A 26598-nucleotide genomic window follows, 5' to 3' on the forward strand; every position below is an offset into this window, starting at 1 on the left:
AACTCGTTACAATTGTTCCTCATATTTAATGTGGGGGGAAAAGTTTAATGTGGGTGAAAAATGTTGTATTTGGGTAATGTGGGAATTGTGGGACTGTGGAATTTTTTTTAACAAAGTTCTGAATAAGCTGAATGTGAAAAAGCAATTATCGGGAACAATTTTGTTGATTTTCTCATTGGGAATGAATGAAATTTTTTGATGTGTTAAATGGAGAATTGTAGAAAATGTGGGTAATTGTTGGATTTATCTTGCCCAACATTATAAAAAATAGACACAAAAGGAATGAAGACGCTGGTTTCTTTTTCTCATGAGGAGGGCGCATGGGAGATTGTTCAGATTACAGCCTCTCAACACGCTCTAAACAATCTCTCCCGTCGCTCCTGCATTTATTTGAAAATAGGGAGGTTTCTAAGTTTACAAGACATAACGTACTAAGCTACAAGACACAACACACTAAGGGTAGGGTTTCAAGGTGAAAACATGGCACCAACACCTGCCACGTCCCGGCCACGTATTTTGGTATTTTTTTAAATTGGTATTTTACAAGTTCTCCCCTGAGGGAGAACTGTCTCTAATCCACACAGGCTCAAGTTCAAGTTCCATAGCAAAAGTAATTTGCCTATTTGTAAATTTAACTATTGCCTTATGTCTCGATAGTTTGGAACCTGGGATCTTTTCCCTACATGCTTTTGTATCGCAAGGAAATTTAATTTCTTTCCCATTTATTGACAAGCTTATTTCGGTTTTTTTTTTTTTTTTGTGTCCAAACTCAGAATGTCCTGTAAATTGAAATCCACTTCCTCATTCTCTGTAATAATTAAACAAGAGGATTTGTTGAGTTGGGAATCAGGTTGGCTTAGTCATGCGGTTGTTTGTCCGTATTCTCTGTTATTTTTCTTAGGGCAGTTACGTGCGATGTGGCCTTTATCTCCACAGCACCAACAGATGGTATTATCATAACATTTTCGACCATATCTTACTCTCCGACGGCCTCTGCCGCGTCCTCTAAAATTATCTTCCTCTTTGCCTCGATAGTATTTCTTTTTCTCCTCTCCTTTTTCTCTTTTAGACGCCATGTTTAGCCAAAAAGTAAGTCGTCAAATCCATCTTTTTCCATTTGTGATATATTATTTTTGTGTCGACCCTCTATTTCGTTTCGAAGTTGAACTAATTTTTGCGAATTTAGCTGGCCAGCGAAACCATATTTGGTTATCCACGTGTTTAAATGTTTTATTTTGGAAGGGTTTTGAAGTTGTACACATTTCCAATCTTTACACGTCAGGCTTTCTGTTGGATTCGTTTTATTGTTATTGTTTCCCATTTTTGTGAATTTGGAAGTCAGTTTATTCGCACCTAGAGTGACCTAATACTGACTTTATTCAAAAAATGACTGGGTGACAATGAATGTCTGAGTTCTGGTAAACCTCAACCTTCTACCCCAAATGGGGCGGAGGATTCTTGCCTCTGCTTCCAAACTCAGTTGTCACTTACAATCCAGTCTCATACATCCATACTTTTACACACACACACGATATTAGTATCGTTTTAACAAACACACGAAAACATGGAAACACGGAAACACAAAGGCACGGAATTTTAAGCACGTCTAGGACGCCGCCGTCCTTTATTTTTTTAAATTTTTTTATTTTATTTAACACGGAATTTTAGCACGTATAGGACTCCGCCGTCCATGGGGAATTTGTCGGACTCCGCCGTCCATCAGTTACTTGCCAGTGACTAGTATTACACAAGGTTTATTTCGCCGCAGACTTCTTTGTCGCACAATACATTCAAAAAAAATTTACAAAATTTAACTCACCAGTCATCTTCAATTCTGTGGATTGTCGTCAACCTTCAGATCCCAGTTGAGGAGTACGAAGACCAGTCCCGGAAAGGGTCTCAATTGCCGTGGCCACTGTCTCTTAACTGGGTGTCGGCTCCACAACTGGAATCCTCGGGTGTGTTGACATCCGGCTCAAAGGACCAATTTAATGTTGGATTTATCTTGCCCAACATTATAAAAAATAGACACAAAAGGAATGAAGACGCTGGTTTCTTTTTCTCATGAGGAGGGCGCATGGGAGATTGTTCAGATTACAGCCTCTCAACACGCTCTAAACAATCTCTCCCGTCGCTCCTGCATTTATTTGAAAATAGGGAGGTTTCTAAGTTTACAAGACATAACGTACTAAGCTACAAGACACAACACACTAAGGGTAGGGTTTCAAGGTGAAAACATGGCACCAACACCTGCCACGTCCTGGCGACGTCCTTCTCTCAGATGATTCCTGCTGAGTCATCTTCTTGAAGGCGAGACATCTTTCTTTCTAAAAATTGTCCATAATACTAATGCAAGCTAAGCAAATAAATGATAACTTCTACAATATATCCAACAGTAATTTTGGAAAAAAAGTTGAATGGAAGCCTCGAAGGCGTGACTTTAATATTTTGAAGTTATAATGGTGTGAATCGGATGAAAAATGTGGAAGTTGTAGGACAAAAAATTGGCATAATAATAATAATATAATAATAATAATAATAACTAGAGCTGCAAGCAGCGACTAAGGGCCCTCGCACCCCTGGCCATGTTGGGGTAATGGCACGTTGGAGTACTGGCTCCTTTGATCAGATCCGGATCCTTTGAATAGAAATGTGCACCACACTTCAGATTAATATTTGCGTAAAAACGTGTATTATTTTCATTCCACCTCACAATAAGTTGCACCACAACACAACAGCGTGGCGAACAGCATGTCGCCACAGCAACAGCGTTAGACGATATGGAAAGCTTTTCATCACTTTTTATCTCACAAAGACAAGTAAAGACTTCGGACATTTTGCTGCCCTGTGATTCACGGAAACATGGCTATGTGAACGCATCCCCGATGGCGCTGTAATCCTTCCGGGCTTCCAACTACACCGAGCGGACTGCGTCACGGAGCTATCGGGAAAAACAAACGGTGGCGGAATATGCTTCTATAGCAACGTAAAATGGTGTACCGATGTCTTGGAGCTCAACACACATGGACTTGGAGTCGCTGTTTTTGAAGTGTAAGCCATTCTACTCGCCTTGCGAGTTCTCTTCATTCATCCTCACCTGTGTCTACACCGGTCTGTCTCCCCAGGGTAAGACGAACGTCGCACTGCTAACGCTCTCTGAACAAGTAAATCACTAAGATTGACCCCTTATTATTCTTGGGGACTTATACAAAGCTAAACTCAACCACAAACTCTTTAAATACAAGCAGCATATTGACCGTCCTACTAGACCACTGCTATACCACGCTAAATGACACATACCGTGCTATCCCCCGTGCAGCTCTGGGTTCATCTTATCACTGCTTAATTCACTTAAAACCAACATCTAGTCACAAACTTAAATGTGCGAAGCTTATGTAGAAAACAGTGAATAAGTGGACCACTGAAGCTAAGATACTTCAAGAAACTTCAAATGGCAGCCTGGATGAATATACGGACAGGGTACATCCTATATCAGTTTCTGTGAAGGTGTGTGTATACCAAAAAAGACATTTTGAACATTCAATAATAACAAGCCGTGGTTCACTGCTAAACTTCAGCAACTTCGCCAGACTAAAGTGGACACCTATCAAAGTGGAGACAGAGCCCTGTACAAGCACGCTAGAAATCAGCTGACCAAGGTCATTCACATCGCAAAGAGATATTATGTCGAAAAGAAGTTTACATTCATGAACAGGATGTGAGACGCATCTTCAAACTACAAAAGCTCAACAAAGCGGCGTGCCCTGGCCTTGCGTCCCCATCCTGCCTCAAAGTTTGAGTGGACCAGCTCGGTCAAGTCTTCACACAGATCTTCAAAAAATCTCTGGAACTGTGTACCATCCTGTTTCAGTCCCACGTTATCAATCCCAGTCCCCAAGAAACCTGCAATCTCGGGTCTGAATGACTACAAGCCTGTCGCCCTGACATCTGTGGTTATGAAATCCTTTAAATGCATCATGCTGGACGGCCTTAAGAGCATCACTGCCCCTGGATTTTGCCTGCATTTTGCCCACCGAGCAAACAGATCTGTGGATGACGCAGACAACATGGGGCTGCACTTCATCCTAGAACACCTCGATGGCGCGAGGATCTTGTTCATGGACTTCAGCTCTGCATTCAACACCATCATCCCCGAACTCCACTTCTCCAAGCTTTTCTAGCTCAACGTCTCGCCTGCCATTTACAGGCAGGACACAGCAGGTGAGTCTGGAGGACACCACCTCATCCACATGCACCATCAGCACCGGTGCGCTCCAAGGATTTGTCCTCTCTCCGCTGCTCTTCTCTCACTACACGAACGACTGTACCTCAACGCACCCAACTGTCAAACTCCTGAAGTTTACAGATGACACCACAGTTATCGGCCTCATCAAAGACGGTGACGACTCTGCATATCGACAGGATGTGGAATGTCTGGAGTTTTGGTGCGGCCGACACAGCCTGGAGCTGAACATGCTCAAGACTGTAGAGATGATGATGGACCTCAGGAAGCGTCCTTCGCCACATCTGCCCCTCACGCTGTCCAACTGCACTGTTTGTAGGTCTTGAGCTTTTACATATGCCTTCCAATTTTGGTCGACATTGGTGAAACGTACAGCCGGGACTGCTTCTTTGAAAATTTGCAGTCGGTGCTACTGAGTCTTTTTATTAAAAAATGCACAAAAAATTAACTGTTGAAATGCTTGCCTTTTTAAAATGTATTTATTTTGTTTATTTTTACCATGGCCTTTCAGAATGGTGGATCTGTATGTCTTTTGTGCTGGAACAGATTTGCTGTTTGATGCCAGGCTTGATGTTTGTGCAAAATTTCATGAGTTTGCATGCATGTTTAAGACCCTCAACACAGCGTTGGTTACTTGGCGAAGAGCGCAGTGAACTGCATGTCACCATGGCAACAGCGATATACAGCATGCAAAGCTTTGGATAACATCATCTTCCACCTCAGATGAGACATTCAAAGTCTGACGTCAATTGGATAAAATCTGTAGGTGGAGTTCGTAAAAATATGATGGCTGTAAAAGACCAAAGGTATGGAAAATTAAAATATGGAAAATTCTGGAAGTAAATTCAAAATGACGGACTTCCTGTTGAGTTTAGGGTAAGACTCCAAGAGACTTTTCTGTAGGTCTTGAGCTGTTCCATACGCCTCCCAATGTTGATAGACCTAGGTTAAACATACAGCCGGGGCTGCTTCTTTGACAATTTGTAGTGGGTGCTACTGAGCCGTCCATCCATCCATCCATTTTCTTCCGCTTATCCGAGGTTGGGTTGCAGGGGCAGAAGCTTTAATAGGGAAGCCCAGACTTCCTTCTCCCCAGCCACTTCAACCAGCTCTTCTGGGAGGATCCCTCGGTGTTCCGAGGCCAGCCGGGAGACATAGTCTCTCCAGCGTGTCCTGGGTCGTCCCCGGGGTCTCCTCCCAGTCGGACATGCCCGGAACACCTCACCAAGGAGGCGTCCATGAGGCATCCTAATCAGATGCCCAAGCCACCTCATCTGGCTCCTCTCAATGCGGAGGAATAGCGGCTCTACTCTGAGCCCCTCCCGGATGACCGTGCTTCTCACCGTATCTCTAAGGGAGAGTCCTAACACCGTGCGGAGGAAACTCATTTCGGCCGCTTGTATCCGGGATCTTTCGGTCACGACCCACAATTCGTGACCATAGGTGAGCGTCGGAATGTAGATTGACCGGTAAATTGAGAGCTTCGCCTTTCGGCTTTGCTCCTTCTTCACCACAACGTACCGATACAAAGTCTGCATCACTGCAGACGCTGCACCGATCCACCTGTCGATCTCCCGTTCCATTCTTCCCTCACTTGTGAACAAAACTCCAAGATATTTGAACTCCTCCACTTGGGGCAGGATCTCATCCGTGACCCGGAGAGGGCACTCCACCCTTTTCCGACTGAGGACCATGCTCTCAGATTTGGAGGTGCTGATTTTCATCCCAACCGCTTCACACTCGGCTGCGTACGGCTCCAGTAAGTGTTGGAGATCACGGCTTGATGAAGCCAACAGAACCACATCGCATGAAAAAAGCCGAAATGCAATACTGAGGCCACCAAACTGGACTCCCTCTACGCCTCGGCTGTGCCTAGAGACTCTGTCCATAAAACTTATGAACAGTGACAAAGGGCAGCCTTGGCGGAATCCAACCCTCACTGGAAACGAATCCGACTTACTACCGGCAATGCGAACCAAACTCTGACTCCAGTCGTACAAGGACCGAACAACCCGTATCAGTGGGTTCGGTACCCTATACTCCAGAAGCACCTTGGGGCGCCCCAGTGCTGATGCTGCGTATGGATGAGGTGGCCTCCCCCAGCCTGACCTTCTGTGTCCTGCCCGTCAGAAAGCTGTAAATCCACTGGCAGATGGCAGGTGAGATGCTGAGCTGGAGAAGCTTGGATGAAAGGAGTTCAGGGATGATGGCGTTGAACGCTGAGCGAAAAATAGGTCAGAATTGGAAGATAATTAAAAATGGCGAACTTCCTGTTGGGTTTAGGGTATGGCTCCGAGACAATTTTTTTTTGTAGGTCTTTGGCTATGTATGCCTCTCAATTTTGGTAGACCTATGTGCAACGTACAGCCGTGGCTACTTTTTTGAACATTTGTAGGGGGGCGCGACTGAGGCACTAAAAACGTGCACACAAAAAATAAAGTACGGAAGTGTTTGCCAGGCTTGATGTTTGTACAAAGTTTCTGAGTTTGTGTGTTTAGAGCCTCAAAACAGTGTGGCGAACAGGACATCACCATGGCATCAGCGTTTGTTGAAAACTCACAAACTTTGTATTGTAACATCATGAAGACCTCAACAGTCCATCCATCCATACATTTTCGTACTGCTTATCCTCACTAGGGTCGCTGGCGCCTATCTTCTGAGCAAATATTTGGTAAAGCGGACTAACCTGCTAGCAACAGAACAAGAAAGTATGAAAGATGCCATTTCATTGTGCTGGTCAGTGGCGCGATTAGTACAATTATAATTTTTTTGCATGGATGGCTCGAAGTGGGGAATACCATCAAGTGTGTGAAATTTTGAAAAGATATGACCATCTGGAGTCAAGTTGTCGGGTATGAGATCCTGCCACAAGTGGAGGAGTTCAAGTATCTTGGGGTCTTGTTCACGAGTGAGGGAAGAATGGAACGGGAGATTGATGCAGCGTCTGCTGTGATGCGGACTTTGTATCGATCCGTTGTGGTAAAGAAGGAGCTAAGCCGAAAGGCGAAGCTCTCAATTTACCGGTCGATCTACGTTCCTACCCTCACCTATGGTCACGAACTGTTGGTCGTGACCGAAAGAACAAGATCCAGGATACAAGCGGCCGAAATGAGTTTCCTCCGCAGGGTGTCCGGGCTCTCCCTTAGAGATAGGGTGAGAAGCTCGGTCATCCGGGAGGATCTCAGAGTAGAGCCGCTGCTCTTTCACATCGAGAGGAGCCAGATGAGGTGGCTGGGGCATCTGATTCGGATGCCTCCCGGACACCTTCCTGGTGAGGTGTTCCGGGCACGTCCCACCGGGAGGGGACCCCGGGGACGACCCAGGACACGCTGGAGAGACTACGTCCTTCGGCTGCCCTGGGAACGCCTCGGGATCCCCCCGGAAGAGCTGGGTGAAGTGGCTTTGGAGAGGGAAGTCTGGGCGTCCCTGCTAAAGCTACTGCCCCCGCGACCTGACCTCAGATAAGCGGTAGAAAATGGATGGATGGATGGATGGATGGAGTCAAGTTACAACAGCTTTTGATGTCACGGCCAATCATCAAAATTCACCATGCCATGCCTTCTGCCAAAACGTTAAAAACATTTTTACAAAGCATAATCAATGTTTTGATGCATCGCTGACAAAATGTCAGGTGGATGTGGTCAACATTTCTGTTTTGTGGTGAAGGACATTTGATATGCAAAATGTTATGCCCCGCCCCGTTTTATTGTATGGCGACACTGAAAAAATATTATTTTTATATTTATATATAAAAATATATATATATATATATAATTATATATAATAAAAAAATATTTGAATGTCCCAGGTCTGGAGATGCTACATATGCCCCCCAATTGTGGAAGACCTAGGTGAAAAATACAGCCGGGGCTGCTTCGTTGAAATTTTGTTGGGGGTGCTATTGAGCCATGTTTTGAAATTGCACAATAAACATGTTAAATATTGACATTTTGGCCGCATGATGTGTGTGCAAAGTGTCATATGAGTTATTGTGCATGTTCAGACGCTCGTTTTCTTGGCGAACAGCATGTCGCCACAGCATCAGAGTGATATGAAATTAAAAGCCTTTAAGAACTTTTCATGTTCAATATCTTTGGATGAGACACCCAAAATCTGAAGTTGATCGGATTAAACCTGAAGGAGTTTGTTGAAATGACCTCTACAAAAGGCAAACAATGAGGTAAAACTTGAAAGTAAATTCAAAATGGCAGACTTACTGTTGGGTTTAGGGTATGGCTCCAAGAGACTTTTTTGTAGGTCATGGGCTGTTATATATGCCTCCCAATTTTGGTAGACCTAGGTAAAACGTATAGCCGAGGCTGCTCTTTAGGGGCACTACTGAGTCTTCTTTTTTTAAACTGCGCAAAAAACGGAACAAAAAGCGTTTAAATATTGCACGGAATAAAAAGCTTTTAAATAACTTTTCATCTTCAACAGTCGATCAGATACCCACAGTTTGAAGTCGATGGGATTAAATCTCGAGGAGGATTTTTTAAAAATGTGAACTCCATAAAACCCGAAATAAATTAGGTGAAAATTGAAAGTAAATTCAAAATGGGGGACTTATTGTTGGGTTTAGGTTATGGCTCCAAAAGGCTTTTTGTAGGGCTTGGGCTGTTTCATATGTCTCCTAATTTTTATAGCACTAGGTGAAATGCACAGGCTGCTTTTGTGAAAATTTGTACGGGGGCTACTGAGCCATTTTGTTTTTAATTGCACAAAAAAAAACCAAATAAAAATATTTAAATGTTCGCCGGGCTTGATGTGTGTGCAAAGTTTCATGAGTTTGCATGCATGTTTCGATCCTCAAAACAGTGTTGGTTTCTTGGCGAAGAGCGCGGTGAAAATCACATCACCACAGCAAGAGCGTTTGTCGAAAACTCATTAACTTTGTATTATGACATCATGAAGGCCTTAACAGTCTTGAGCAAATATTAGATAGATCGGATTAACCTACGAGCAGGAGAACAACAAAGTATGAAACATAATTTCCTTGTGCCAGTATGTGGCACTATTAGTAAGATAAAAGTTTGGTCCATAGATCCCTTTAAGTGTGGACTGTCATCAAGTGTGTGAAATTTAGAAAAATAGCAAGTTATCTTTTGATGTCGCAGAGAATCATAAAAATTCGCCACGCCATCGCGGTCACGCATTCTGCCGAAGCGTCACAATTTCTTTTACAAAGCATGATCAATGTCTTGAAGCTTAACTGAATTTCAGGTGGAGGTGCTCAACATGCAGTATATTAAGATGTAAAGGAAGATGTTTTTTTTGTTGCTACTTGGTGGTGTGAGAGGACAATGAAATGTTGTCATACAGATGTGTTCAGGGCATGACTATTATGAAATGTGAAGTTTGGGACTTTTGGGAGCATGTGCAGAGGAGTTATGCAGCATTTCCTGTTTTGTGGCGAAGGAAATTTGAGATGCGACATTTTATGCCCCGTCCCCAGCATATAGTATGGAGAAATGAAAAGCTTTTAACAACTTTTAATGTTCCGGGGTACTCATGTACAAAAGGTGCGTCCGCACAAAAACGTAGCGTCCGTTCTTTTTCAAGGCAAAGTTCAGATGTATCAACAGTGAGATGACCGTGGAAATGTGCGGTGCCTCACGCCAGCCATGTATGCACGTTTCTGCAGCTTTTGGTGCTTTGGCGACACTTAGAGGTGATGCTGGGAAACTGTTCTCATAAATCTACACACCAGAGACGTGAATAATTAGCACTGATGAACAATTCATCCCCGGCAACATTTGATTTCAACAATGCAATTGAAGCAAGGACTCAGAATAAATTTGTTATCCAGTGTATTTAATGAACCATTGATATTTGTGAGGACACCTACTAACTGATCCAGGCAATCATTTATCTATGCCCTCAAAATCGCTTCGTGACTCCAGCACATGCACTGAAAAAAGAGTCCTTTGAATTTACTTCATTTGAACATGCACATCAGTTGCACATGATTAAAATGTGTTTAAATTGATATAATCTACCTCTCTTCTCCGAAAAAAAACATGATTTTTTTTCAATGTGCGTGTCCTCTCCTGTGTATTAAAATAATAAATTGAGTCATCAAAAAGGAATTATTTGATATCCTCTTTGATATGCTGATGTGCTTCTATTTTAATTCAAAAGATTTATTACAAATACCACACATACAACATTTACGCATGAACCTTTATCTAACAGGGCTGAGTGTAGGTTACTGTATGAACACATTTGTTATGAGTTCTAAAAAATACATGATATTAACCATCATAGTCAGCCATGTCCTCCCATTACCCCTGAGAGAGCAGCATCACCCATGATTGCAGGGATTCACTCCTTGAAGTGAGGCCCTCCGCGCCGGTTCTTCCGCCTTTTTTTGGCAGTGGGCAGCTTTCTTCCGCTTCACATCCACCTGAATGTCTGACCACTTCTTTTTTAGTTCAGTGTGCGTGCGCTGTTCCGACCCCACAGCATCGACGGCAGCACACGCGTTGTCCCATTTCCTCCTCTTTCGCGTGTTGTTAACGCCGGAGGACAGCGTGCCAAAGAGGATTTTCTTGCGCTCCTCCACTTCATTGAGCAACTTCACATTCAGAAAAATTATTTTTCTTCATTACCTTTCTCATTTTCCTTTTTTTCTGATCATGCAGAGATCAGCATCTCAGGTGCAGGGTTCATTTAAATGTGATTTGCATATTCAAAATTCCACGTTGATTGGAATGTACGAAGGAAATGTGCTTGGATTCATGAGTATGCAGAGTTTCATACATCTGAATATTTTTGTGCATACGACGTTTTCTGGATTTGAGCGTACGCCATGTTTTAGGAGGAAAGCCACGCAAGTCAGGTCTGGAGATGCTACACACCAAGTTTGAAGTCAATCGGATGAAAGCTGTAGGACAAGTCAGCGAAAGTATGACCCCTGTGAATGTGGAAATATGGTTTAAAATGGGGCGGCACGGTGGATGACTGGTTAGAGCGTCAGCCTCACAGTTCTGACAACCCGGGTTCAGTCCCCGGCCCCGCCTGTGTGGAGTTTGCATGTTCTCCCCGTGCCTGTGTGGGTTTTCTCCGGGCACTCCGGTTTCCTCACACATCCCCAAAACATGCATTAATTGGAGACTCTAAATTGCCTGTAGGCATGACTGTGAGTGCGAACGGTTGTTTGTTTCTATGTACCCTGCGATTGGCTGGCAACCAGTTCAGGGTGTACCCCGCCTCCTGCCCGATGACAGCTGGGATAGGCTCCAGCACGCCCGCGACCCTAGTGAGGAGAAGCGGCTCAGAAAATGGATGGATGGATGGTTTAAAATGGGCCAAAATTGTATTTTCCAAAAATCATTGCTCAGTTCCTGTTCATTTTAGGACATTTTAGATTTATAGGGGGCCAGTTTTTAGTAATCGTGTATGAAAACTTTAAAATATCACATTTTTCGCCAGGCTCAATGTGCCTGCAATCTTTAGTTCGAATCTGAGCATGTTTAGGGAGAATAATAATCATGAAAAATAATAATTCCTACGATTACAATAAGTCCCTTGCAGCAGTTGCTGCTCGGCTCTAATAGAGAGGGGGGGAAAAAAAGAATAATTGCTATGATTACAATCGGACCCTTACAGTGGTCGCTGCTCTGGGTCTTATAGCAAAGAAAATAAAAAATAATAATTTCTACGATTACAATAGGATAATAATAACTAGAGCTACGAGCAGCTATAAAGGGTCCTCACACCAGATGGGGGGACTCGAGTCAATTGACTTGACTTCAGTCAACTCGAGTTGCCAGTTTTATGACTTGCGACTCCAGCTCAGCGTCTTGCCTGCCAACTGCCAGTGGATTTACAGCTGACGGGCAGGACACAGCAGGTGAGGCTGGGGGACACCACCTCATCTACTCGCACTAGCAGCACCTCGGCGCCCCAAAATTGCGTCCTCTCCGCTGCTCTTCTCTCTCTACACGAACGACTGCACCTCAAGGCACCCGGCTGTCAAACTCCTTAAGTTTGCAGACGACACCACAGTCATCGGCCTCATCAAAGACGGTGACGAGACTGCGTATCGACAGGAAGTGGAGCGGCTGGAGCTGAGGTGCGGCCAACACAACCTGGAGCTGAACATGCTCAAGACTGTAGAGAGTGATTATTGACTTCAGGAGGCATCCTTCGCCACAGCTGCCCCTCACGTTTTCCAGCTGCCTTGTGTCAACCGTCGAGACCTTCAAGTTCCTGGGAATTACAGTCTCTCAGGACCTGAAGTGGACGACCAACATCTACTCCGTCCTCAAAAAGTCCCAGCAGAGGATGTACTTCCTGCGGCTTCTGAGAAAGCACAGCCTGCCACCAGAAGTGGGAGATCAACATCAACTCTGTCCTCAAAAAGGCCCAGCAGCGGATGTACCACGGCCTGCAACAGGAGCTGTTGAGGCAGTTCTACACAGTATTCATTGAATCAGTCTGTGTTCTTCCATCACAGTCTGGTATGGTGGTGCTACAAAAAAGGACAAACTCCGACTGCAACGGACAATCAAAACTGCGGAAAAGATTGTCGGTACCCTCCTACCCGCCCTTGAGGACTTGAATGCTGCCAGAACTAAGACAATAGCATGCAAAATCCTCCACATCCTGGTCACCAGCTCTTCCAGTTCCTTCCCTCAGGTAGGTACTACCGATCAATGCAAAGTAAAACAAGCAGACATTCCAACAGCTTCTTCCCCCTTGCCATTAACTTCTTAAACAGTTAATTTACAATTCTAATGCAACATCCTGCCAATTTTGTCTTGAGTTTGTTGTCACATCTCTGTCGGGCCAATTATACATTACTTGTGCACTCACGCCACGCTGCACTATTTGCATATCTGTTGTTGACCAATACTGGCCACTCAGGTGCCTGAGTAGTATCTGCAACATTTGCACAATCGACATTGTCCCAGATTATCGCACTACTAGTCACTTTAAACTGCATACATTTCTTGAAGTCTCTGCGCCCTTTGCACAATGATCATTACACCGGACTACTGTTCTATTAGTCATTTCAAGCTGCTCTAATTGGTAGAGGTATCTTTTTGTTCATTGTCAAAAAAATATACATATATTGTACCGGCATTACCACATTACTGTTAACCTTTTATTGCTCAGTGACTGTTTTTTATGTCTTTATGTCTCAAAAGTATTTTCTGTCAATTTTTTGCACAATTTAAAAAAAATAATAAAAATGTACCGGCATCACTAGATAACTAGCAACCCTTTATTGCTCAGTGACTGTTTTTTTGTCAATGTCTTTATGTCTCAAAACTGTTCTCTGTCAACTGACTGTCTGTTGTCTTACTACAGTGGCTCCAACTACCGGAGATAAATTCCTTGTGTGTTTTTGACATACTTGGCAAATAAAGATGATTCTGATTCTGATGATTATTCTGACTTGCTTGCCAAATACTTAAGACTTAAGACTTATCGCCAGTGGCAAAAAGGCAGATGATCATATCACATAAATACATTATTAGTTTTAATGGGTTTCGCAGTGTCTCATGGTCCGAATATAATTTTTCTAACTTTATTTTAGCATACATATCGAAAATTTCTTTGTTATATATTGTTAAATATTTTACATGAGTAGAATCTAGGGCTGTGCGATTATATGATTGAGATCAAAGATTGTGATAAATTTCCTGTCCATCTCGATTATCAGTTGTATGGATATTTGCTCGATCTAACACTGCGGGAATTTGCGTGACAACAGCCGTCTTTCCTGCTTCACTTCCGGTTGCTAGTTGTGGGAGTAAACAGAAATTGCGGCTCCTCGGCTGGCCTGATCCGTTGCGAAATCGAAACTCCCGGTCCGACCCAGTCATTGTCACACGTGGCACGGTGCTGCAGCCTTGTCGGCGGCCACTTTTAGTCCCGGCTCTGGACCGGCGATGGAGGCAGCTGGCCCCTCGGCGAGTTTGCAACTTCGGTTGTGTGGCGACGTCTCCAAAGCGACATGGAGCAATGCTATTAACTAGCCAATGTGCCTCAAAAACGAGCAACACTGTGTTTACTTGAAGTACCACCGCCCAACAGATTATATGGAAAAAAATAAAAATAGGAGCGTAGTCAAGACAGCCTGTCACTCAAAGCTACCAGCACAAGTAGCATTTGGAGTTAGCCACTGCTAGCGGTGACGCCACCAGACCAAACCAACCAATCAATCAATCAATCAGTCGTGTCATAATTATTAGGTGGTTTGTAAGATAGCAAACGTATTTATTTTTTTATTTAATTATATACAGTATGGCGGCACGGTGGACGACTGGTTAGAGCGTCAGCCTCACAGTTCTGAGGACCGAGGTTCAATCCCCGGCCCCGCCTGTGTGGAGTTTGCATGTTCTCCCCGTGCTTGCGTGGGTTTTCTCTGGGCACTCCGGTTTCCTCCCACATCCCCAAAACAAGCATGAATTGGAGAGTCTAAATTGCCCGTAGGTGTGAATGCGAGTGTGAATGGTTGTTTGTTTGTATGTGACCTGCGATTGTATGTGACCTGCGATTGGCTGGCAGCCAGTTCAGGGTGTACCCCGCCTCCTGCCCGATGATAGCTGGGATAGGCTCCAGCACGCCCGCGACCCTAGTGAGGAGAAGCGGCTCAGAAAATGGATGGATGGATGGATATATACAGTATATATTTTTTTTACCTTTCCTGTTCAGCTTCATGGCCATGCAGAATGGTGGATCTATATGGCTTTTGTGCTGGAACAGTTTTGCTGCGCAGAATGGGAGTTTGAAATACTCCGTTTATTTTTAAAAATAATATATTTTTTTGATGTTTTGAAAATGCAGCTGGACAAGAAAAGGGTTTTAGGGGACAGATAGAGGGACAGAAAAGACAAGGGGAATAGGACAGGATGTGGGAAATGAGCAAGGCAGTGCTACTGATGAGTGGTGAGGTGGGATGCTTTTTACAGTGTATAAACACCTGTAGGAACCTGTGAGTTGATATCTTAATATAACCTGTGTTATTATTAGTGGTACCAGCACAAGCAATTAAAGAATATAGCTTGTCTTTGGAACTTATGAGTAAATGAACACCTTATTACATGAATATTAATCAGATGGTATATGGAGTTGCTGAGCTGGCACATCGAGGAAGGGTGGGCCTGGCCCCCTCCACCCGCAAGGGGGGCCCAAGCCAGCGAGCCCATCCTGCGGGGGACCAAGTCAGGGAGACACCACCTACTCCCCAGGACCTAGGCCCCCCCCCCGACCAGCCACAGCCACCAACGCAGGGGCCAGCTGCTACCTGAACGTAGGAGTCAGCTGCTACCTGAAAAAGGTCACAGCCCGCCAAAAGCGAGCCCAAGTTAAGTGCCCTCGTGAGGAATGACTGGCAAGGGGGCCAGGAGAGGGGATAGGAAGGCGGGGACTCAAACTTGTGAGCAAATTTGGTAATCTGTATTGTTATTAAAGATGATGCACATTTGAAATTAGCAATAATTTTAAGAGGGTATATGTGGCATCATAACTGGAGCATGATCATGTTTACAGTCCACGGTGTCTTCATTATCCCGGAGTGGGCAGTTTGTTTATTTTGTACTGTGCACCTCTAAAAATACTCAGGACTTCAAACGAGTGCACTGTTGTTCTATTTTTTCTTCATTCATTGGAATGTTGAATGAAAATTGTTCTTATTTTTTTTTATATTTATTATATTTGCCTTATTTATTTAGTATGCCAATATCATGTTGGGGTGACTGTTTTAAATATTGACTATGAGGAGTCTTGTTCACCAAAGGCGTTAATATGATGTGGAACTACTCTTTAGCTTCTTTAGTTTTCAGTACAGAGGCTTTAAAACTGGCTTTAAAAGTTGAAAAATATATTTAAATGTTGGGATAAATTGAGATCAAACGATATGAAAAAAAATTATCGTCCTCTTTTTTTTGAAAAACCTGTGAATTATTTTAAAAGATACGCCTTTCATTTTATTGTTGGATAAATATTTTTGCAGGTGAAGTCCAAAAGGTAGTGACTCACTGTAAGTCAGCAATACTCGCCATCGCGCGATTACGTAAGTTACGAAAAGTGGAGCCGAATTCATTTGAAACAGTGCAGTCCTTTCCTTTGTTTGAAAGGAAGCTACTTCCCATGTCTCCTTGACCCTGTGACATATAAGTCAAGGAAAGGTGGCATAAAGATTGGGAGATTGGACTTTCTGAAGAGGGTCATAGGTTTTCTCTAGATCTACAAAGACACAAAGTACCTCCTACTGACCTTCTCTATACTTCTCCATCAACACCTTCAGGGTAAATAATGCATATGTGATACTATTCCTAGACATGAAACCATACAGTTACTCACAATTACTCACTTCTGTCCTAAGACTAGCCTCCACTACTCTTTCCCATAATGTCTGTGTGGCTTGTCAACTTTATTCCTCTATAGTTTCCACAACTCTGCACATCATCCTTGTTCTTAAATATGGGCGCCAGCACACTTTTCCTCCATTCCTGCAGCATCTTTTCACCCTCTAGAATTCTGTTCAACAACGGTTAAAATTTTCATCCTCTTAAGTGCCTTTCTAACTTTCCCCTTACTAATCACTGATATGTCTTGGTCCACCACAACTGCCTCTTCTACCCTTTTTTTCCAGCATGTTGTAATGGAGTTGTAGGTTAGGTGTTTAAGAAGTTGATCGCAAGAGGGAAGAAGCTGTTGGAATGTCTGCTCGTTCTAGTTTGCATTGATCGGTAGCGCCTACCTGAGGGAAGGAGCTGGAAGAGCGGGTGACCGGGATGTGGAGGGTTCGAAAGGATTTTGCACGCTCTTGTCTTAGTTCTGGCAGCGTGCAAGTCCTCAAGGGTGGGTAGGGGGGTACCGACAATCCTTTCAGCAGTTTTGATTGTCCGTTGGAGTCGAAGTTTGTCCTTTTTTTGTAGCAGCACCAAACCAGACTGTGATGGAAAAAGACAGGACTGATTCGACGACCGCTGTGTAGAACTGCCTCAGCAGCTCCTGTGGCAGGCCGTGCTTTCTCAGAAGCCATCACCCCTATTTCCTTCACCAACATGTCAGTTTCAATCTGCACCAATCACGACTCTCTCTCTCTCTCTCTGTGAGATGCTCTGAATTACGTCGTCTAGCTCCTCTAGTTCACAGCCTACTTGTGGGGCATAACCATTAATTATATTAAACTTAACAGACTAAATTTCAAGTTTCAGTCTCATCACTTGATCTGACACTCTTTTCACCTCCAGGACATTCTTAACTAGCCCTAACTTTAAAATAACCCCTCCTCCGTTTCTCTTCCCATCTACACCATGGTAAAATAATTTCAACCCTGCCCCTAAACTTCTAGCATTACTGCCTCTCCATCTGCTCTCCTGGACCTAATCATCATGTTAACAAACTCCTTAGTTTTCCGTCATAGTCCCAACATTAAAAGTCCCCATTTTCAGTTCTAGGCTCAGTGCTTTCCTCTTCTCTTTCTGCCTAAGAACTCACTTTACACCTCCCCCTCATTTTCGACCCACAGTAGCTGAATTTCCACCGGTGACGGTAGGTTAACGGCAAAGTTTTAAGCCGGATGCCCTTCCTGACACAACCCTTTGCATTTATCCGGCCTTGGGACTGGCCTACAATTTGCACTGGCTAGTGCCCCCCGTAGGGCTGCATTATGGATGCTAAACATTAACTATTAATAATTAATTTTCATTCTAAAAGCAAAGGTATAATTCTCCTTTAGCATTCGAGTTGAGGTGGTCAGGTTCATGTTCACCAAGGATAACATTTTCAAAACTTCTTTTTTTGTTTTATTCATGATTATATGGGTGTTTTTCAACAAATAAAAGAAGATGGGGAGCCCATGAAAAGACTTCCTGTATATGTTAACATCCAGTTGATTGAAGCTTCATCGACGTGATTTTGTCAGAACATTTGTAAAAATGGTGGCCAAGGCCACCTAGAAGTGATATTGTTTCTGTGGTTACCATCATCAATTTAAAATCTAATCTCCTCTTTACCCCAATTCCTACTCCTTTTCACTGCTCTATCTTTAGACATCAGGGAGAGTGGAAGCCCCAAACCCGTGATGGTTTTCATCCATGGTGGATCCTACATGGAAGGAACTGGGAACCTTTTTGATGGCAGTGTCCTGGCCAGCTATGGGAATGTGATTGTCATAACGGTCAATTACCGGCTGGGTGTTCTAGGTAAGGATACCACAACTCGATGTAGCCAACAGAACCACATCATCTTCAAAAAGCAGACGCACAATACTTGAAGATGTCTGAGAAGACTTGTTTTTGAAAAAATAAAACATTTTCACATGTACTGGTTGTACAGACCGGTACAATTTTCTCTTTTACCACTTGGTGTGAACCAGTTAGCAACCACTGAGAAGAAATCAACATTTTACTTTTTGAATCCTCACAGCTAAACAGTCTGAAAAGAGCATCATCGCCATGTAGCATTGCAAATGCAGAAATAGTATGGCCAAAGATCGAATTAAACCCAGTTTATATAAACTGAGATTTCAGAGAGGTGTGAAAAATAACTTTGTTACCTGAGTCTTCAAGAAATCTATTTATTTATTTATTTATGTGGGGACAGATACAAAAAAACATAGACAACTGCAAACAGGCATCACATGCAAGTACAGGGGAACCTCAATAAAATGGACATATAGGGACGGGGGGGGGGTCATCTGTTATAGCCGATTGTCCGGTACATTGAAGCACTTTTTTTGTGGCCATATGCACCCATATTACTGTACAAAATTATGTTTTGTACTTTTTTTCCGTGGCCTAAAACGCCCAGTACAGTACAAAATTATTGTAAATGAATATAGAAAAGCTTTAAAATATTTGAAAAGTTTAAAATTGTATCCAAACTTTCCACTGGTGTGCTTTATGTAGACATTGTTGACGGACTTGTCATAGGCGACTCACTTTCACGAGCCGCAAAGAATAAGTGCTTCCTAGTTCCAACTCCGTTGCCATAGATGAACGGCTTGACAAAAACATAATAAAAAATTAAAATAAACTGTTAACATCGCAGCCAGCCATGTGAACTCTCTCTGCGGTGCAGAGCACTATGCGAGATATGCTACTATAGTAGATGAACTCCTGCCATCATGGCAGCCATGTCGAAATGTTAAATGTTAATGCTAAATTATTTGATTAAAAAGGGAAAAAGAAAAAGTGGATACAATAGAAAGAATAAAGCCACATAAAGCAATGACCATGTCACAGAAGATCAAAGATACGAGCAGCTCTGTTCCTGAAATAACCAGAATTTGGTAGCTCTCTTAAAAGTAGGTAAGTTTGTGATACATTTTTGATGTTCAGGTAGAGAATTCCAGAATTTCACCCCTTTCACAGAGAAAGCTGTCTGAGCAAATTATGTTTTACAAAAGAAATGATAGTTTCCATTTAATTCTGCTCTAGTGGATTTGCTGCAGTTCTGTTGTCTCTTTACTGTATATTTTCAGAAAGGTGGAGGAGCAAGTCCATTTAAGTATTTAAACACAAACTTTGCATTGAAATTAATGAAATTACTAAAACTTAAGATCTTGTATTTGTTTAAGACATTGCAGTGATGGTGTCTAATTTGTCTATTATTTTTAAATCCAGGATTTTCACTTATAGAGACAATCTAAGGCAGTGGTGTCTACGGCTCGACGTCCATTTTTTTTAGGCCCGCCATGTACTAAAAATAACAATGAACACGGGCCCCCTTTTTTTTTTAATCCGAGTTTCAAACGGTCATAACGTTCTTAATCTTTATCCTATTTTCAAAATGGTGGGATCATTGGAAAGCCAAACACACAAACAGACAACCTATAATAATGATGAACCTGTCACGATTCTTTTTTGACTGGAATCAGAAGCAGGCTGAGGCTGAGAGGTTGTGATGAAAGGTTTATTGAAAGAGGAAATGGAGATGATCCTTGAGATGTGCTGGCGGGTTATAGATGCAGGGAACGGTGGATGGCTTGGCGACGTGGTGGAAGAAGTCAACTCAGCAAGGGAGACGGAGGGAGCATTGAGACAAGGAGAAACATGGAGGTAAGAAAAGATAGCGAGGAATGGTGTAGCTTACGTGAATGCTTGAGAGCCGTTGTACCACAAGATAACGTTAGTACTCTGGCAGTGGAGTCTTGGAACTGGCGGGCTTAAATGCAGCTGATGATGACGGCTGATTGGTGAAAGGTGCGCGGCCGAGAAGGTACTGATTACTGGGAAGAGAGAGAGGGGGAGAAAGAGAGCGAGAGTAGAGCAAAAGCGCCACCCAAGTTCCAATAAAAGGACTGCAGGGCACAGCTCATGACAGTACGGACCCCTCCAGGTATCCTGCCACCGCTTACCCGGGTGAGCCGCGTAAAAGTCTGATAGAAGGGAGTCGTCAAGGATCAGCCTAAGGGAAATCCAGGAGCGCTTCTCCGGACCATACCCCTCCCAGTCCACCAAGTACTGGTAACCCCTCCCCCTGGGCCTCACATTGAGGATGCGCGAAACCGTGAAGGCCGGATGGTTGTCGATAATGCGGGGGGGCGGGCGGAGGTGGCATGGCCGGAGGGCTAAGAGTGCAGAGGGAGGCAGGCTTGAGTCGTGACATATGGAATGTAGGATGAATTTTTAGAGATGGCAGAAGTTTCAGTTGGACAGACGTGAGAGGGAACGGACCAATGAAGCACGGAGTGAGTTTGCGGGATTCCGTCTGGAGTGGGAGGTCCATCCATCCATCCATTTATTTTCCTCTACTTATCCGAGGTCGGGTCGCAGGGGCAGCAGCCTCAGCAGGGAAGCCCAGACTTCCCTCTCCCTAGCCACTTCCTCCAGCTCTTCCGAGGGGATCCCGAGGCATTCCCAGGCCAGCCTAGAGACATAGTCTCTCCAGCGTGTCCTGGGTCGTTCCCGGGCTCTCCTCCCAGTGGGACACCTCACCAGGGAGGCGTCCGGGAGGCATCCTAATCATATGCCCGAGCACCTAATCTGGCTCCTCTCAATGCGGGGGAGCAGCAGCTCTACTCTGAGCCCCTCCCGGATGACCAAGCTTCTCACCCTATCTGTAAGGGAGAGCCCGGACACTCTGCAGAGGAAACTCATTTCGGCCGCTTGTTCTTGTTCTTTCTGTCACGAGCTGTGGGTCGTGACCATAGGTGATGGTAGGAATGTAGCTCGACCGGTAAATCGAGAGCTTTGCCTTTCGGTTTAGGCCCTTCTTCACCACAACGGACCGATACAAAGTCCGCATCACTGCAGACGCTGCACCGATCTGCCTGTTGATCTCCCGTTCCATTCTTCCCTCACTTGTGAACAAAACCCCAAGATATTTGAACTCCTCCACTTGGGGCAGGATCTCATCCCCGACCTGGAGAGTGCACTCTACCCTTTTCCGACTGAGGACCATGGTCTCAGATTTGGAGGTGCTAATTTTCATCCCAGCCGCTTCACAATCGGCTGTGAACCGCTCCAGTGGGAGTTGGAGATCATGGCTTGATGAAGACAACAGAACCACATCATCTGCAAAAAGCAGAGATGCAATACTGAGGCCACCATACCGGACCCCCTCGACGCCTCGGCTGCGCCGAGAAATTCTGTCCATACACGTTATGAACAGAATCGGTGACAAAGGGCAGCCTCCAACCCTCACTGGAAACGAGTTCAACTTACTGCCGGATATGCGGACCAAACTCTGACTCCGGTCGTACAGGGACTGAACAGCTCATATCAGGGAGTTCGGTACCCCATACCCCCGAAGCACCCCCAACATGACTCCTCGAGGGACACGGTCGGACGCCTTCTCCAAGTCCACAAAACACATGTAGACTGGTTGGGCGAACTCCCATGCACCCTCAAGAACCCTACCGAGGGTGAAGAGCTGGTCCACTGTTCCACGGGCAGGACGAAAACCACACTGCTCCTACTGAATCTGAGATTCGACTTCCCGACGGACCCTCCTCTCCAGCACCCCAGAATAGACCTTGCCAGGGAGGCTGAGGAGTGTGATCACCCTGTGATCACCTTTTAAAAAGGGGGACCACCACCCCAGTCTGCCAATCCAGAGCCACTGTCCCCGATGTCCATGCAATGTTACAAAGGCATGTCAACCAGGACAGCCCCCTATGGCTCCTCCCACAGGCGGTGAGCCCAAGGGGGACCCATGTTACCCTTTCGGGCTGGGCCCGGTCGGGCCCCATGGGTTTCTGGCCTGGCCACCAGGCGCTCGCCTTCGAGCCCCACCTCCAGTCCCGGCTCCAGATGGGAGGCCCCAGTGACCTGCGTCCGGGCAAGGGAAAACGTCTTCCTGAATTTTTTATCATCATAGGGGTTTTTGGAGCTGAGCTTTGTCTGGTCCCTCACCTAGGACCTGTTTGCCATGGTTGACCCTGCCAGGGGCATAAATCCCCAGACAACTTAGTTCCTAGGATCATTGGGACACACAAACCCCTCCACCACGATAAGGTGACAGCTCAAGGAGAGGCACAAGTTTATTACTTCAGAAGTAACAACTATCGATTGGACACGAGGCCTTAGCACATGTTCAGTAGCAGGGTACTAGTGACTAGGTGGCTAATGGCTTCCAGATGGGAAGTGGGCACAAAGAAAGCTTCACACAGCAAGAAACATCACGCGGCGGTGCGGCAGACATATACACAAGTTTATTACTTCAGAAGTAACAACTATCGGTTGAACACGAGGCCTAAGCACGTGTTTGTTAGCAGCGTACTAGTGGCTAGGTCCCAGGTAGGTAGCTAACGGCTTGACACAATGACACAAACGTCCACGGGGTGGCGCCTGAAGACTGGAATGAAGCGTGCACAATGACCCACAGCCCCAACAAAGATGGCTTCTACGGAAATCTCGTGGTTTTTACACACAGGAAGCAAAATAGCGACCGTTGGACGCCATGTGTTTTCACACACAAAATCAAAAGCAATCGATCCTGGTCGCTTGTAGATGCAATAGCTTACCAACTATGCTAGCTAGCCGGGGCTAACGGGAGGGGACGCTGTGAGCGTTGCTAATGACGCTAACTGGCGGAGAGGTTGCTATGCTAGAAGTAATCTTGGGGGGAAACGGGCACAGAAATCTTTCAACAGCAAGAAGCAGCACACAGCGGCGCAAACAGACTCAAACACAAGTTTATTACTTCAGAAGTAACAACTATCGTATTAGTAAATACCTGGAGTCACTCTCTTTAAAAACCAAAGATGAAGTCTGAAACCTTGGTGTTCTGATAGAGTGACTTTCAACAGTCATATCAAATCAATTACTAAAATTGCCTTCTACCATCTGAAGAACATATCCAGAGTGAAGGCTTGCATGTGCTTGGAGACCAGGAGAAACTCTTCCATGCTTTTATCTCAAGAAGACTTGACTATTGTAATGGTCTTCTGACTGGACTCCCTAAAAAGAGCATTAAAAAGCTGCAGATCATTCACAATGCTGCAGCTCGGGTTCTGACCAGAACAAAGAGGTCAGGGCATATTACTCCAATTCTAAAGTTTTTAGACTGGCTTTCAGTCAGCTTTAGAATAGATTTTAAAGTTCTGCTCCTGGTCTATAAATCACAAAACAGTTTAGGTCCTGAATACATGAATGAAATGCTAATGGAATATAAACCTAGTAGGGCTCTGAAATCGACAAACTCAGGTGAAATAGTGGAGCACAGAGTCCAAAGCAAACATGGTGAAGCAGCACTTAGCTATTATGCTGCACACAAATGGAATAAGTTGCCAACAGAAGTGATGTCAGCCCCAAGTGTGCATGTTTTTAAGTCCAGGTTAAAAACTCTTCTTTTTTCCTATGCTTTTTAGAGCATTTCCACTTCTAAATGATATTTCTTGCACTATAAGCTGCTTTAATTGAATTTTATTCTCTTGGTCTTGGTTTGAAATGTTTATATGCTGTTTTTTTCTTTGTTTTTAAATGCTTTTAATCATGTAAAGCACATTGGGTTACCTTGTGTAAGAAATGCGCGATATAAATAAATTTGCTTTGCTTTGCTATGCTTTATCGATTGGACATTGGAGGCTTTAGCACGTGTTCGTTAGTAGCTTACTAGCAGTTAGGTCCCAGGTAGGTAGCTAACGGCTTCCGGACGAGAAAAACATAATGAAAAAAACATTCGACAATTTGTGGCGGCGCTGCTGCGGAGAAAGACAGCTGGCATTTCCCTTCCTGCCCGCTTAGGATGCAGAAAGGAACATCACCACCACAGTCATAAAGATTTACACAATCCGAAAAGATGGACATGAGGAGCCAGAGGATGTGGGAATTGTGATCGAGGACATTAAAGTCCAAGAGAGCGCCTACCAGTGTGGACGCCTTGGTTACGCGCTCTCTAGTATTATTTTTGTTTTTGTGCTTTTCGTTCGTCTTCGGAGACATTACACGGCTCACTTACACAAGGGGAGACTGCTAACCATCAAGGAGGCTACTCTGGACTTTCTTTCACCAACGTTCGCAAATTCGCTCAGTTTTTCTCTGAGTTACTCACCGGAGCAGCGACCGCAGTCTTTGGCACATGGAGGCGGAGGCGACGCCACAGAGGGAGCCGGCATCCAGGTGAAGCTCCGCAAGAGAGGATACAGATTGGCGTTTCCGTCCATCCACCTCTCGAATCTACGTTCCATACCCAACAAAGTGGATGAGCTTCATCTTCTGATAAAGACCAGTAAAGACTTCGGACGTTCCGCCGCCATGTGCTTTACGGAGACTTGGCTTTGTGAGGCTGTACCAGATGGCGCCGTCATGCTTCCTGGCTTCCATCTTCACCGGGCAGACCGCCACATGGACTCATCGGGGAAAACAAAAGGCGGCGGGATATGCTTCTATATCAACAAAAATTGGTGTACGGACGTCACGGAGCTCAGCACACCCTGCGGCCTGCATTTGGAGTCGTTGTTATTGAACTGTAAGCCTTTCTACTCGCCTCGTGAGTTCGCATCATTCATTCTCACTGGTGTCGACATTCCGCCTCAAGCTAACACAAACGCCGCACTGCTAATGCTCGCCGAACAAGTAAACGAAATTGGAAATAAACACCCGGACTCACCCCTCATTATTCTCAGGTACTTCAACAAAGCTAAACTCAACCACGAACTCCCTAAATACAAGCAGCACATCAACTGTCCTACCAGGGAAAATAAAATTTTAGACCACTGCTATACTACGCTAAATAACCCATACCGTGTTATACCTCGTGCAGCACTGGGCCCGTCTGATCACTGCTTAATTCTCTTAATACTGACATACAGCCAAGAACTTAAATGAGCGAAGCCTACAGTGAAAACAGTGAAAAAATGGAGCAAAGATGGAACTTCAAAGCTGTTTAGACTACACAGACTGGAGTGTCTTTGAAAATTCAGCTGCCAGCCTGGATGAATATATGGACACTGTCACATCCTACATCAGTTTCTGTGAAGATGTGTGTGTACCAACAAAGTCATTTCGCATATTCAACAACAACATGCCGTGGTTCTCTGCCAAACTTAAGCAACTTCGCCAAGCTAAGGAGGATGCATATCAAAGCGGGAACAGGGACCTGTATAATCGAGCTAGAAACCAGCTGACTAAAGAAACTAACATTGCAAAGAGGAACTATGCAGAAAAGTTGGAAAAACAGTTTTGCGCTAACGACTCTAAATCAGTCTGGCATGCATTCCAATCGCTGACCAATTACAAGCGACGATCCCCCTAAACTGAGAACAATAGCACACTAGCCAACGACTTGAATACCTTCTACTGTAGATTTGAAAAATACACTTTCACACACCCCACACACACCCAGCCACACCACCGACCACAATCTCACCTCTGACTACTGCATTACCCATCCACGAACAGGATGTGTGACGCATCTTCAAACAACAAAAGACTAACAAAGCGGTAGGCCCAGATTATGTGTCCCCATCCTGCCTCAAAGTCTGTGCGGATCAGCTCGCTCCAGTCTTCACACAGATTTTCAATAGATCTCTGGAACTGTGCGAAGTACCATCCTGTTTCAAACGCATCATTCCAGTCCCCAAGAAACCTACAATGTCACGTCTAAATGAATGTCTCGTGCTGGACCACCTCAAGAGCGTCATAGGTCCCCTGCTGGACCCCCTGCAGTTTGCCTACCGAGCGAACAGGTCTCCGGATGATGCAGTCAACATGGGACTGCACTTCATCCTTGAACACCTCGACAGTGCAGGGACCTACTCGAGGATCCTGTTCGTGGACTTAAGTTCAGCGTTCAACACCATCATCCCTGAACTCCTTTCCTCCAAGCTTCTCCAGCTCAGCGTCTCACCTGCCATCTGCCAGTGGATTTACAGCTTCCTGACGGGCAGGACACAGCAGGTGAGGCTGGGGGAGGCCACCTCAATCACACGCAGCACCAGCACTGGG

The 26598-nt window shown here is 44.7% G+C and overlaps 1 protein-coding gene across 6 annotated transcripts in view; it reads left to right on the forward strand.

Annotated features, from left to right (window-relative positions):
* Nucleotides 1-26598, forward strand: part of nlgn1 (neuroligin 1) — a 288192-nt gene that overhangs the window by 144102 nt on the left and 117492 nt on the right. For all 6 annotated transcript variants that reach the window (XM_061683182.1, XM_061683184.1, XM_061683181.1 and 3 more), the window contains one exon: nucleotides 18256-18408. In XM_061683182.1, coding sequence (XP_061539166.1) covers nucleotides 18256-18408 — 153 coding nt within the window. The remainder of the gene's footprint in view (nucleotides 1-18255; nucleotides 18409-26598) is intronic.

The sequence above is a fragment of the Phycodurus eques genome, chromosome 8 (assembly GCF_024500275.1).
Source record: "Phycodurus eques isolate BA_2022a chromosome 8, UOR_Pequ_1.1, whole genome shotgun sequence".
Classification (NCBI taxonomy): Eukaryota; Metazoa; Chordata; class Actinopteri; order Syngnathiformes; family Syngnathidae; genus Phycodurus; species Phycodurus eques.